General features: G+C 42.6%; 1 protein-coding gene across 1 annotated transcript; it reads left to right on the forward strand.

Moving 5' to 3' along the window:
- The first annotated feature begins 759 nt into the window (after window positions 1–759).
- Window positions 760–13,661, forward strand: atp6ap1lb (ATPase H+ transporting accessory protein 1 like b). The gene is made up of 7 exons (XM_085782159.1): window positions 760–1,033; window positions 8,060–8,097; window positions 8,677–8,759; window positions 10,197–10,435; window positions 10,757–10,807; window positions 10,960–11,203; window positions 11,550–13,661. The coding sequence occupies exons 1-7, from the start codon at window positions 897–899 to the stop codon at window positions 11,784–11,786; spliced, it is 1,029 nt and encodes a 342-aa protein (XP_085638285.1). The 5' UTR covers window positions 760–896; the 3' UTR covers window positions 11,787–13,661.
- The last annotated feature ends 831 nt before the right edge of the window (window positions 13,662–14,492 follow it).

A 14,492-nucleotide genomic window follows, 5' to 3' on the forward strand; every position in this document is an offset into this window, starting at 1 on the left:
ACGCATGGGGGCTAAATAATGAGGAAGAAACGGGATCAGCCGTCAGGGTCGGCAGGGTCGGACCCTCGTTCCCGTCTCATCCAACGGCTGCTCAGCTGCTCCTGTCATCCATATTTGCAGCCTCAGTGGACAATTTCCTCAGCTGCGGGGCCTCTCAGTGCTCACAACAACACATAGATCAAGTGAATTAATTCTGCTATTGTGGCAGCGCACTGGAGATCTGGGTCATGCAGTCATGTTCTCTGTGTTTTTTTTCTTTCTTTCTGTGGCCACATAAAGTCATGTCAACATCCTCCCGTCCTCCTCCTTGCCTACACAATCTGACCTTGACATTCCCAGGTGATTTTCCACAGAGGTGTGTGTGAGTGTGCATGTGTCTGTGAGCCTGCTCCTGTTATGACTGCGCGCGCGCGCGTGTGTCTGCGTGCGCTTATCCTACGTGACCAACATGTGTACGGACGCACGAGGGGAGCATGCGTGCGTCTACATGTGTGAGTGTGTTCTGTGGGAGGTATCACAGGTATGATGAGATGTGTTATGAAAAACAATGAGCCGCGCTGCCTATACTTAGGGCTTGCCTGCGGCTATGTGTGCATGAAAGAGAGGATAGAGAGCACTGGAGTGGATGTGGGAGGGTGAGCAGAGTGAGAGAGGCAGAGGGAGGATGACAAAGACGGGAGTAGGGCGGGAGGGAGGGAGGGAGGGAGGGGGAGTCAGGGTGCAGCGAGGGGATGGAGAGGAGGGGGCGCTGTGGCTGTGATGCACGCTGATCGGCTCCTGCTCGCCGCTGATTGGCCACGGCGACTGTCAGTCAGAGGAGGTGGGAGTCAGCCAATGCTAGGAGAGCAGATTATGAAGCGGAGCTCAACCAGCGGCAGTCTCCTCTCATTGTCTCAATGGCTGCACACGCATTCCTCCTCTGCTCCCTCGCCTTGCTGTCCGCTCTCAGCCGGCCTGGGCTCTCCTTCACTGATGATGAAGAGTCGCAGCCGGGACTCATCTATGAAGAAGTGCCTGAAATCCTGGACAGAAGGTAAATCCATCCTCTCTATGGCTGTTGAACAGAGCTAGGGGTGTCGGGGGGTGGGGGAGTGGAGTGGAGGGAGGGGGTGGGGGGGGGGTGGAGGGGTAGATGCATGCAGGGATGCTGGGATGCTGATGTGTTCTCTAAGGGTCTTTCTTTCTCTCCTTCGCCTCCCCTTCCTTCCCTCCCCACCTCACCTTGGGTATGAGTTCTCAGAAAGCGTGGATGCAGGCGGTGCTGGTGTGTCAGTGGGAGCTGAGGCTGCGAGGGCTTTGTTTGTCTCAGTCTTGGGGACTGCATCAGACGCTGCTCATCGATCACGGATGGGGCTGTTGTCTCTGTACAGTAGTGTTGGTCTGGCAGGAGGGAGCTAAATAAGGCTGGGGCAGTGGGCCTATACAGGAGAGGGGATCAGGGAGAGGGAAGGAGAGAAGAAGGGGAAGCAGCACGGACGGAGGGAAGGTAAACAAGGATGGGACAGGGAGGAGAGGAAAGGATGCATCAGGGATGGTCTGTTGGGGTCTGTTTACTGATGCAGTCATTGAGAGAGAGAGAGAGAGAGAGAGAAAGAGAGAGAGAGGGGGGGAGAGGGGAATTCAAGCCGGCCATGTCTGCATAATGCATATGCAGTCCTGCAGGTCAAATCTGGATAAAATATTCAGGTCTCAAACCTGGGGGCACTCACAACAGTGTCACAGGGACGGGACTGAGTCGGCAGCCGGGGCCTGTCCTCGCACCAGCCCCTGCCTGCCCTACAGAAACATTAGGGCAAAGACCTATAATATTATGCCAAAGCCATGTAAGGCTCTTCACACTTATGCCACACAATCCTCTATAGTGTAAATGCTTCAAAGCCATGATATGCTGCAGTTTCTGACATAATGCTTTTTAGCCATCAGTCAAATGGTTTGCCTTATTGCCACAGAATGAAACATCATTACTGTCATGCTTTCGTGTGTTGCACAAACAATCTTATTTGCAGAAATGTTCACAGGCAAATAACTTTAGATTTAGAGAATCCAATATGCCGTCTCTTGGGGCTGCTCTCATTCCAGCTCAATCCACCGTCTGTAAAATTCTGACAGATCCCCGTCTTGACTTTTCACCGCAGTCTCTCCCACAGAGAATGGCTACATTAATTTCTCCCGGGGTTTTCAGCCTATTCCCTGGATCAAACTTTGTACGTAACTGTGCAACGTAACAGTCCTGGTCCCCCAGTCACAGCTCTGTTCGCAGCTCTGACACACTCAAAGATACTGTTATATAAGAGCAGCCGTTCATGGCTTTCATTTCATCGGCCTTGTACGGTGCATAACGTTGGTTGGGAATGCAGAAGGAAAGGTACAGTGGGTTAGAAACCTCTACTGCTGCAAGACTTGAGGTTGCACAAAGTTAATGAAGAGACAATGTTCAGTAAGCCTGATTTTCTGTGTGGCACTAATACTAAACTAAACACTTTACAACATAATTAAAAATACCAGTCAGAGAGGTCCTACTGCGATATAATATATTTATTAGATGTAACAACCCCATTCAACATCATGTACTATTAGAAACAGGTGTCTAAAACAAATGAATTACAGTTCAAAACATCATCAATAATTTGACAAATTTGCCATGATGACTCATTTTTATATAATTATATCTATGGCACCGATATTTGTAAAGCAATCCAAGCATAATACATGTCTGCTGAAAATATGATCCAAATATGGGTACAGATTAGGGGTCAGAAGACTAAGTTGTAATTTTGGAAATAACCTCCTCACTCATCCAGACCGAGTCTAACAGCACAAGCTCAGATAAATCATCAAAGCAAAACTATGGGATGCGATTTTGCAGCTGTTGTTCACAATTTGTTTGCAAATAAAAAAATGTTGCTGTTGCAAGCTGTTTTTTTACAGCAAGGCCCTGAAGAGTGCAGACTAATACAAGGGGTATTGTACAAAGCTGGTCATGCTTATTTCCCTTTACGACTCATTACAACATTTAATGTTGTAATGAGTCGTATGTGCGTACACATTTTAAGGGGAAATAAGATAGATGGTATATTTTCTATGATTCTAATTACTAGATAATTACTAGATGAGCTTTTTATGAATTATTTTTTAAAACATGTCTTAGCATCTCAGATTCCTTATCCAATGAGGTACAGTATTCAATTATATAATACATATATATGTAGAAGTCACATTTTATACAATAGATATGCAATTTTTTAAAAATAACCTCTGAAAAACTGTGACCTGTTAAGTTAACCTGGCCTAGTAAATTTCACAAAAACTACACAGGCCAATTAGATATGACCCAATTTTGTGTGCCTGGAACAGCATACTCTTATGATATTATATCATTCACACTATCCAATGCAAAACGCTTACTGACACATTTAAAGAGATTAAATGGGGTCAACACTTGAACACAAGAATCATGAATTCATCTCATTTCCAGCTTGTTGATTAGCTGTGCAATTTAGTGACGTGTTTACGTGGTAAGGAGTATTTTGTCTGCAGTTTAAACAGGTTGTCAGTCAACATGTGCTTAAAACTCTTAAACACTGATGAACTGACCCAAATATTGGTACAGATTAGAGGCCAAGGTATTGGATTTCCACTTGAAAGTTGTTCACTTATCTCCTTTCAGAGAAGATTATAGAGTTAAAAAAAAAATCAACAGCTAATTTTAGCAACATTCAACGCTTATTTAACGTTATATAAACAGCATTATATCATATAAATGTTAAAACTGTTTATTTTAATGATTGAATTCAACAGAGTGAGAAACGTGAATATTCATCAGTATAAATATTTGATGCAGTCATGATGCAGGGCTGCACACAACACCACTGTTGCATTTGATCTCAGAAGAGTAGGAAGATTTAAAGTCTATCCCGTGACCTAAGGTCAATTTTGAAGCCACAATCAAAGCTACACTGAAATGGCAGAAGAGCTCTGAGCGGCATCTTAGTAAACACCTAAAGCTTAATCCGCACTAATAAATCTATTAATAGGCCAGCACCTGCCCAGTGTGGGATTAAGACATGTTACCCTACTGTGGCAGGCTCACAATAATTTACCAAACCATTGTGTGGCTCTTAATTATTGAAATTATAATATATTTTTGTTTCGCCGACAGTAACATCACTGCAAGAAATAGCAACATGGCTGGGTTTGACATTTCATGTTGGTGTAATACAAGGAAATATAAGAACAAGCGCTCATCGTCTGATCCACTCTTAATAAACACAATGAATTGCTCTAGGGAACCCAAAAACAATACCTAATGGCTAAAGGTTCACATTCAGCTGATATCAAAAATTGCAGCTGGCTTTGAGCCAAATGAACCACACAACTGGGAAACCACTGTACTTAAGGAAAACTAACGTCAAGGATGCAGAGGCTTGGATGGCCTGGTCCTGGTTTACTGAGTCTGAGAGCAGTGGCCGAGCATTGTAGGTGGCAGAGGCAAACCTAACTTGTTTACAAGTCTGGGGAGCAGACACCACACCTTCACCCTGCTAGGCAGCGTACCAGAGGCACGGATGAGTGATGATAATCTGCTGTCCATGTGTGGGCTTGAATAGGGATGTCTAAAAAAAAGAGAAGGATACAATCAGTATCACAGAGATAATAGATATATGTGTGTGGTTGTGTGTAGGTGCATGTTTTTACACTTGCATGTGCACATATCTAAGGGTATGCACGGGGAGCGAGGTGAGCCAAGGAGTGGCCCTGGCATGGCTTTGATTATATAAAGGGCCTGTTCAGCACCCAGGCACTGTGTGATGGGCTGAGCCAATGACGGGGCCGCAGCAGTCCTGGGTTGCTGACCTCGCGAAACTGGCACAGGAACAAACGGCTGGGCTTTAGTTCGCACTCACACACACGCTCACGCTTACACAGACTCCTCTGGCCCCTTCCAGCCAGCTGAGGCCTGCGTAGGTGCAGAGGAAGGAAGGAGTGCTTTATCACTTGTGTTTGGGATGAACAAGGAGGGGTGGGGGTAACTACCATGCTACTGAGGTTTCAGCCACAACTGCCGTCTGCCAAAGGCGTAGTACATTTGACAGCTCTTCCGTATTAGTTTAGCCAGCATTCACCTGGACAAATGTAAATATTTGGATTAACCATAATCATAATCTCTCATATTGTTACTCATAAAGTAGCCTACTATGCAGAGATTACATTCAAGTTCATAGGAATGGATCCAATAGCATGTGCAGACACACATACGCACAGATGTACACATCCCAGGGAGTTTCTAATTAAGCCAATAACAATGCTGACGTTGAAGTTGGCCCATGCATACCCACAGACCCAGACTACACACACACACGCACATGCACAATGGGATGTAAGTTGAAGAGCTCATTTACTCTCTTACAGCTCTGTACTTTCCTGCTGATCACTGACTCACATCCTACAGACCTCATCATGCAGCTGTCGTCTGGTCAACTAGGCTGAAACTTGTTTTGAAACTACAGCTTTGTGCAGTGTGTGATGATGAGGGACCTGGGACAGTCAACATGCTGTACTACCAACTTATTGGATGAAATGGATGGTTTTACTGCAGAATATGATGCAGTGTTTGTAGGGACCCCCGCCCACCCCCAATACACGCCTTTGTTCAAATTTGTACAAAATATGAACAACAATACAAAAGCTTTGTTCAGTACAGCGACAGAATTATCATGAGTGTTAAACTTGAACTCCATATCATATAATGACCATGGTGAAGTCACGATATCAAAGGTCAGTTCAAATATATTAATTAGCTCTTGTCCACAGCACCACGAGCTCTGACATCATGGCTTAATCTCTTCATCTTGTTCAGGGACCACATCTCTCCAGTGGACCTAACCTGTGCTTACCCCTAATCCTAATCCATCTGGCACTCAACTATACAATATTGCCCAGGTGCAAACTGCACCAGACGGGTAGATAATTGCTTCAGGCTGCTGGCATTGATACGTCTGGCAACCTACCTTAAAACTACAACTTAGCATGTGATCAGAAACGGGACTTGTTAATTCCTTTTCCTTTGTTAGCCTCTGCTTAGTCTGCTCACCTTGTTTCCTCTGTGGGTCAATCACTAAAACTTTGAGAAACTGACATGAGATGTAGGCCGTCTGTTGTGTCTGAGATATCAAACATCCAACCAAACCAAACAAATAGGTTTGCAATTCTGCCTTTGAGTCAAGATCTTTATTAAAGCAGTTTTTAAGCAATCAAATCACTATTTCCAAACTAATTTTTACTACAAAATATAGGTTGGAGTTGTTCTTGATATAGATCACCTATGTGGGCCAGCCCTGGGTAACCACCGTCTGGGTCACCAAATGAGAGAAACAAAGTATGATCTGCCCTTGACAACAGTAGTCAGTGCTGTTTATTGGTGTTTGTATGGTCGGTGAATATTCAGGCCACCTTCAGTCTATCTTATGTATCTATTAAAAGGAGTTTCCTACAAGATCACAGCATTGGCATTCAACTAGAAATAACAAAGAAAACAGAGTATCAGTGACAGATGAAATTGTTAACACACATTGTTTTTGTGTCTTTTTGTGTCTTGTGCTGCAATTCATAAAAGGACTTAAAATATCTATGACAGAAGCTGAAAAATAAACGAACTGCAGCGCTGCCTGGTGACATGACACAAAACAAAGACGTCATTTGTCACATCCACTCCCACAGGTCTTAGGGTTTACCTTTTACAAGCCCATTATAACTGGCTATTGTGTGGAGATTAACGAGTCAGGGCAGATGATCATGAAGGACAGGCCAGGATAGGACAGACCACGCAGTCAGAGCGGTGGGTGGACCATCACAACAAGCAAAACTGACCATGTCAGCGCCGCTCAGTAAGCCCATTGCTGCCGCATTACGTCTTTGATTAGACAGTTAAAAGGATCAGGATTAGCTCCAAGAAGTCCAAGGCTATACAGGGTTTAGTTAGACTGAGAGGAGGACAGCTAGGGCAAACATGTAAAGGAAGAGAAAATGGTGAGTCCTCTCTCCCTGGTGCACTATGTAGGTCAGTCCCACATCAAAGATTGGTCATTTAGTAAAAGCAATACACCACACTGAGACTGAATCTCTGTGACATAGACACCGAGCAGACCTACTGACTTTGTGAACTGCTTATTAAATTCTGTGGGTACGGGACGTTGTACAGAGTTGTATCTATTTGTTGATATAGGATGTGAAACATGCAATTATTTAAATCTCTTAATATGATTACAATGTTTTGTTCAACCATTTTATAATGTAACAGTGGAGAGGTGACAGGAAATGAGAGGAGGGGAGAGGGTCATACAACCCTCATGTATAGCACTGTAACAAATCTTGTAAAAAGAAAAATATTTGTCAGTTTAACAGCTACTGTATGCATGCACTGTTGCTAATTCTGGGGTACACCTAAAGGTAACACAGGCTAATACAGTCAGTCGGGCAATTAATTCCTCTTTCATAAAAGTTATAATGTTCAGTTTTTGTTGAGAGGTGTTTTTTCAAATTGATGATCATTTTTGCTGCAGTTTGTGGTGCGGTATCCTGGCAGCACATATTTCTGTTACTTTGCCCACGTCATTTATATCACTGAGGCAGGGCTAACAACATAAACATCTCTCTGTATAATGCAATGCAGTCGAACAACAGCACCACAAACTAAATTTCAAAACCACAGCTTTGTATGTGAAAGTAAACACACTATCTTTAGTATACTCATGTTTAAAATCAAAATGATGTTTAAATTTATATGAAGAGTGCGTGCAATCAATTGTGACTACATATACAAGCACTGACAAAAAAACAATTGTGCACAGTTTGAAAATTACATTTTACAACATTTGATATTCTCATTAATTGCTGTACATTTGCTGCATCATATGATGATGAACTTACTCAAGGGAATGTGCCAGATAAGCATCATGTGCACATTATGGAAAATTGTTGAAAAAAGACAACAAAAACATTGAACTTCTCCCTGCATCTTGTGATGAAAAAGACCTTATTGTGTCTTCTCTCTCTTCCACAGCAAAGAGAATCCCAAACAAGCAACAAGAGTCACATCAAGTAAGTAACAAATCTAGTGTGACACAAGGCCTGATTCAATCAAACCTGCCATGGCAAACTTCAAGCTGATGTGTTGGATAGATAGTCCTGACAAATGCATTTCATTCCTGATGCTGGAGACATCTTTGCCACAGTGCACTATAAAAAGACTTAGAAATGTGTTCTGTATATGTGTTTGTATGTACGTGTATGTGTGTGACCCACACACCTCAGTGGCAATTCAGATGTGTGGCTAAATAGGCCTTTTGACTATATAGCGATACCTCTTAAAATCATATGATGGGAAATCATATGCTTCTGGAACAAGATGAAGAGTATTTGTAAACACTGAACAATACTCTAGTAGCTTTGAAATAAACTGCTGATGAGTCACTGTGATGACGCAAAACAACTGGAAATAGATAGGAGCCTGAGCGCTGAGGTGTACACAGAATCTCTCTGTGCTTGTGTCTGTAGTGTTTGGAATCGGCACGGCTTTTATGATTATGTTGCAATCTGCAATGCAGCACTGCAATGATCTTGGTGTATGTACACAGATATAGTCTTTCATGGTGCGCTAATGTGTGTATGCGTTTTCAGGTCAAGATGGTGGGTACGGCTTAGAAAGTGAAGAGGTTATTTTGGCGCCTGAAGATGAAAACCCACTCAGGAGAATACTGCAGGTACACACACTCCCCCCCCCTCACTATCTCCACATCAGCCTGCTTTCTTTATCTGTACATACAAACACAAACACACAGTCACACAATGTGCCCGCAAACAAAACAAAGCATACTCACTCAGCCACACAGCTTTTGACCTTGGATGTGGGAATATTGTTGGTTTCACATTCACTGGAGGTAAAACATCCTTGCCACCCACACACATAGGACCACTTTCACTGAAAATTCAGTGAAACCATATGCTGTAGCAGCTGATAGCTGATGCATCCAGGCAGGGTTACATTATGTCATATGGATTAACCGATTCCTTGCAGTAACCTCACCTAAACTACTGGATTCAGTATAGTAGCTTTTATATATTTTGGAAAATTGTCATATCCTTTACCATACCTCACAAGTCACATGCCAGTTATAAATCATATGTTTTATGTTAAACACACAGGTCAAAATAATACTCATTTCATAGCTGATGTGGCTGCTACTTTAAATGTCTTGTAAAATAGTGCTGGATTAGCCCAAATGCTCTCCAATGAGATGAGACCTCTGAGCAAAGAGATTAAAAAGCTAGAGGGGGCAGTTTCTATCTGCACAGTGCAGAAAAGCAGTCTAACAGCCATCACACTATTATATGCAAATTCAGAAAGCCCCTGTTTTGTATGGAAAAGACAAGGTTCCTCGCTCCAACCACCTCTCAGTTCAGAGAAGGCTAGAACATTTAGAACTCTACATATTTTACAACTCCACACATCAGTGGGACATTTTACTGTATGAACACAATGAAGAGTCTTTTTTTTCAATTACCCTTTGAAATTGAATATAACAGCATGTATAAGGGGAGGTGGAGTGGGCTGTGCACCATGGAACGCTTGTTGTTGGTCAGTTTTGTGAAATAAATCATAAACTACGAGGTGGTGATGTACACAGATAACACAGACACATGTTGTATAACTGGCTGCATACTGTATTTAGGGTTGAACGCATGTCGTGTTGTGTTCCTGTTGCTTGCTGCTGTGTCCTTGTTAAGTGGCTGAAAGAGTCTGTATTTCTAGACTTTCATCTATTTTACTGCTATATATATATGTATACCGGTATGTATATATCACAATTTGAGGTCAAATTCCTGGTTGTAAACCAAGAATTATTTGATTTGACAGCCAAATAAACGTGCATAAAAGCACTATTTGTTTTAGTCTTTGTCATGCTTGGTATGATTCACCGAGGAGCAGGAGGATGGAGAACTCATTTACAGCACAGACTTTTGTGGGCCACATCCAGCCCCTGAAATGAGGCACATCTTATGTGTCAGAATAAAAGCCAGATCGCCCCCTAGAGGGCAGTCAAAGAATGCAAAACTGCTGCTGGCCATATTTTGTTTGCCAGTTCACTGCAGTTTTCTTTTTTTCCTCACACCGAATTCCTTTCTTCATATGTTTGCAGCCTTTTCACTGGCATCAGCCAGGGATGTCTCACAATAAGAGGAAGCTGCTCCAGTCTCTGATGGGACCTTACGGCCCTCTGAGTGTTTCTTACAATGGGAAGACCTGCATCCTGTTCAAGGCAAAGCGCCTGGCAATCCGTTACAGAAACCATACCTTCATTGATCTGACTGAGAGGGTTTTTAACCCCAGCTCACCTGTGGACACTAAAGGCTCCATCTGCACCAAGGAAAAAGCTACGTAAGTCAAATCCACCTGTGGGCAGAGAGGGTCAGAAAAACAACTTTGTTCGGGTAAAAGGTTGGAAATACAGTACATTACAAGACAGGAATGGCACAGTGTGCTAGACAACAATAACAAAAGTTAACGTATCTGCATAGAGAGAAAAGACAACTTATATTTGATACATTATTATGAGATATAGAAAATGAATTAAAGTGACCTACATAAATGCCAAGTACGGTTTTATGGTTTGATATTTGCTGTGGCCTGCTGAGAATTGACCTTTGTTTCTATGGTAAATCTGATAACATTAATGTTTACGGTTTTCTTCTGCAACAGGCTTTCACTGAGGTTTGGTGATGTGGAGGACTTGCGGGGTCTAGTAATCAGGTAAAATGCCAATGCTTGCTTCAGATATTTTCACCTTAAACCTTTATATCTACCCTCCTTAGACTTTTCATTTATTACACTGACTAGTCCATGTTTGTATTAAAAGACACACCCCCAGCCCACATATGTAACCACACTGTCTCTTCTGTCAGGCTGCAGATGTCCAACACTTTTTATGAGGCAGCTGGTCAAAACTGGTTCACACTGGACAGTGTTCACATCCACTACAACTGGACACAGGAGGCCACGTTCAACGCCAGCGAGGTCTACGCTCCTGCCACTTCATCCTACCATTGCCAGCACGTCAGCAGCCTGCACAAATATGACACTCTGCTAGTGCCCAGCTCCCACACTGACACATCTGCTAACTGGCACATCACTTTCACTGATTTCCAGGTACACTTTTGCACACGGGGCCCAGCCTTTGTTGTGTAACTCTTCTTGTTTTGTCTGCACAATCACAGTTATGTCATAGTCCTTCTTCTCCCCTGGTCCCTACGTGTGTGCATGTGTTTGTTTGCTTGCCAGCCATTTCCTTTTGTGTTCCGCCTGTTTGGCTGTCAGTCGGTCTGTTGACTGTCTGTTTGGCAGTCTGTCATTCTGTCTGTTTAGCCATCTGCTAGTCTGTCTCAACCTGTCCATCTGTGCCCAGTGTCTCTGTGCCTGGTAAGCCCAGTAAGAGCCAGTTGCCCTCTTTAGTACTGTCTAATCTGATCTTTCCGCCCTCTCTCGACTCTTCCAGATCCAGGCCTTCAATGTGCAGTCGGACAAGTTTGCGTCGGCAAGTGACTGTGCCACTTTCCTGACGCCAGCCATCCTGATGGGCTTGGTGACATCTTTGATCCTGCTCCTTGTCTTAGCCTATGCCCTGCACATGGTGGTACACCTCAAGCACATCGATCGCTATGAGGAACACAAAGCTACCGTCTACTTTCCCCGCAGTCCAGAGGCCGAGTTGCCAGACAAGAACAGCCTGTGAAGAAAAAAGAAGAGCTGGAGAACGAAAGGGGAAGAGAGGGAGAGAGAAAGCTGAGAAGCAAGACTGAGGGGAGAGCAGGGGAATGCAAGAGTGAAAAAGTATCCTCCACTGAATATTTGTTCAACAAAATCTCAACTTTGCCTGTTCATATGAAAACCTTGTACGTCTTAACTACTTTAAGTAAATGCAGACCGTGGATGGATACTTTTTCTTCTTTCGCCATTGACCTGCATCTTGGCCTCCAGATTTTGAATAAGGCCTTTGGATGTTCAAGCCTCTCCCTGAGAGATGGTTCCTGATCCTAATGTCAAAGGTCAAAGACAGCCCCAGGGCCCTGAAGGGCAACAACTTATACAGGCCTTTACCCCAGCCAGTCACTAAAACCCCAACAGGCTAGCAACTGTAGCTAATACAGCTAACATCAGATGCTCCTGATTAAATGTATGTATTACATGGCTCACAAGTGTCATATTACAAGCTTAATCATCACACACATTGTCCTTCCAGCTTTCATTACAGTGTACTTTGTCTAATACTGCTACAAGAAATATATACTTCAAACAGCCAGTTTTATCGCTGAAATAGCCGTATTAGCTGCATGCTACAAAAAGCTGGTCTATCTGGGCTAGCTCAGTGTTTCCTAATAATAAGGATTACAGCGAGTCTTGCATGAGTTGCAGTTTAAAATAATCAAGTATGGCACAAAGGAGAAGGAGCTTGAAAAGCTTTTGAGTGTAAGAGAAGGGAAATATTGGGAACCACTGGTCTAGCATCTGGCTGGAGTGAATGGACCAGCGTTACTGGCCCTTCAGAGCTTCTGGCGTCTCTCACCTCACCCCTGAACAAGACTGCTGCTTGGGACTTAACTGTGAAACGGCCTTTTACAGACCAGCCAGAAAAAGGGGGTTCTATAAACTAGCACAACATTGGTTAGTTGCGAAAGCACTAACATAAACTATTAAAGACTATACAAGGAACTATGCTGCACAAGACGGCCCGTCTGAGGGCACGGCAGGAATGCGGGTCTTGGGACGGCTTGACTCTCTAAGAGTCAAGTGTTTGGACATGGGAGGGCATGGATCCTCCATCCACACCACTGGATTTGACTGCCAAAGTGAAGCTACAAAGGAGTTGCCATAAAATATGGTGAGAAACAGAGTGAGTCAATGTGAAAATGAAAGCTAACCATTACAGCTATGTACAAAACAAAAAACACATACATGTACAGAAATGTCACTCTGCGGAGGTCTTTTTTTTATATACAATGTAATCATGAAATACTATTAGGTACAGGATGACTATGCTAATCCTCATAACCAAAAGGATATACAAAGCTGTAGATACATTAAGGTCTCTATATGATCATAGCTGTTTACTATCTTCAAATATTGCACAACTAATAAACATAGGTACAAGTAAGACATTGTGCTATGAGGATTGGTGAAAGTATCAATGCATATGATTTTTTTCTACAAAGTATTAACATGTTACATTGTCTGTCTATTTGTTTTAAGCTGGGCCAGACAATGTAAGGTCCAGTATCATCCAACTGTAAATTACAGTAAAAATTCCTACCATAGAAGGACGATACTATGGAATGCCGTCCACCCACTGGGACTTATAGATGCCATTATTATGCCGGAAGCCACACTAGCAGCAGTAACAGCATCAGTAAGTCATTACTACTGATTAAAACACTCAGCATGACAGTAAATAGATATCTTAACATTCGATATGGCAGTTCTGTCAATCTGTAGCAGTGTGAAATGTGTTCTTTGGTCATAAATGTATCCTACAAACTATGAAATGAGTGGAGGCGGTTTGTCCAAGGACCAACTGATGTAGAGTGACGAATAAATGATATTCAGAGGAAAAGGTGTGCCGTCTATATGTTAATATGTTATTGTTGTGCCATATGGACATTCTGATCACATATTCTTCTAGGTTCTCCTTTTGGTAATTAATTAAAAATGCATAATGGATTTCCCAACATTTTAATCATGTTGTTAATTGTACTTAACCCAGAACTTTCCAGCCTGGTGTCTAGGTCTTCTGCCAGCACTGTCTCCCCTCCTGAGCGCCATCTGCTCTCTCCTCTCACCTCTCTCTGACCTAAAATGTCAGTACCCCTGACTGGGACAGTTTACCTGCCGGCACCTGTCCAGTCAGACACCTTCATGCATACTTCATAGCCAGTCATTTCATAGCCATATGATAATTTGTGATTTGAAAGCAGAGCCCTAATGTCATCTGAATCTGTGCCCAAGACCCTTCACAGTTTCAAACATATTTCCATTTTGAAAATGTGACTTTTTTTTTTAAAGGCTTAGGAAAAACTAGGCCTACTGCACACTGATTATTTTTGAAGTATGCCAGGCTAATGTGAATGCTAATCTTTCAATTATATTTTCAGCTGCCAACTTAAAAGTAGATGTTTTCATTACAAACATAAGAGGAACTGGATTTTAAAAAAAGAAGAAGTTGTATTTATCTTTATTTTATTTCTTTTTGTTTGTTTGTTTGTTTGTTAGGCTATATGAAAAAAAATCAACAGGCCTATTGAACAGAAAAAAAAGTGAAAAGTGAAAAGAAGCAAAAGCAATCGCTGCAGCAAAGATAATTTTGAATCTTTCTTAAAATGCTGATACACTTTTACTTTTGCTATACAAACATTTGGGAGCCTAAGTCAATTGTTGAAATTCAATT

Source organism: Trachurus japonicus, chromosome 7, assembly GCF_045865225.1.
Source record: "Trachurus japonicus isolate A0001 chromosome 7, Traja_1.0".
Classification (NCBI taxonomy): domain Eukaryota; kingdom Metazoa; phylum Chordata; class Actinopteri; order Carangiformes; family Carangidae; genus Trachurus; species Trachurus japonicus.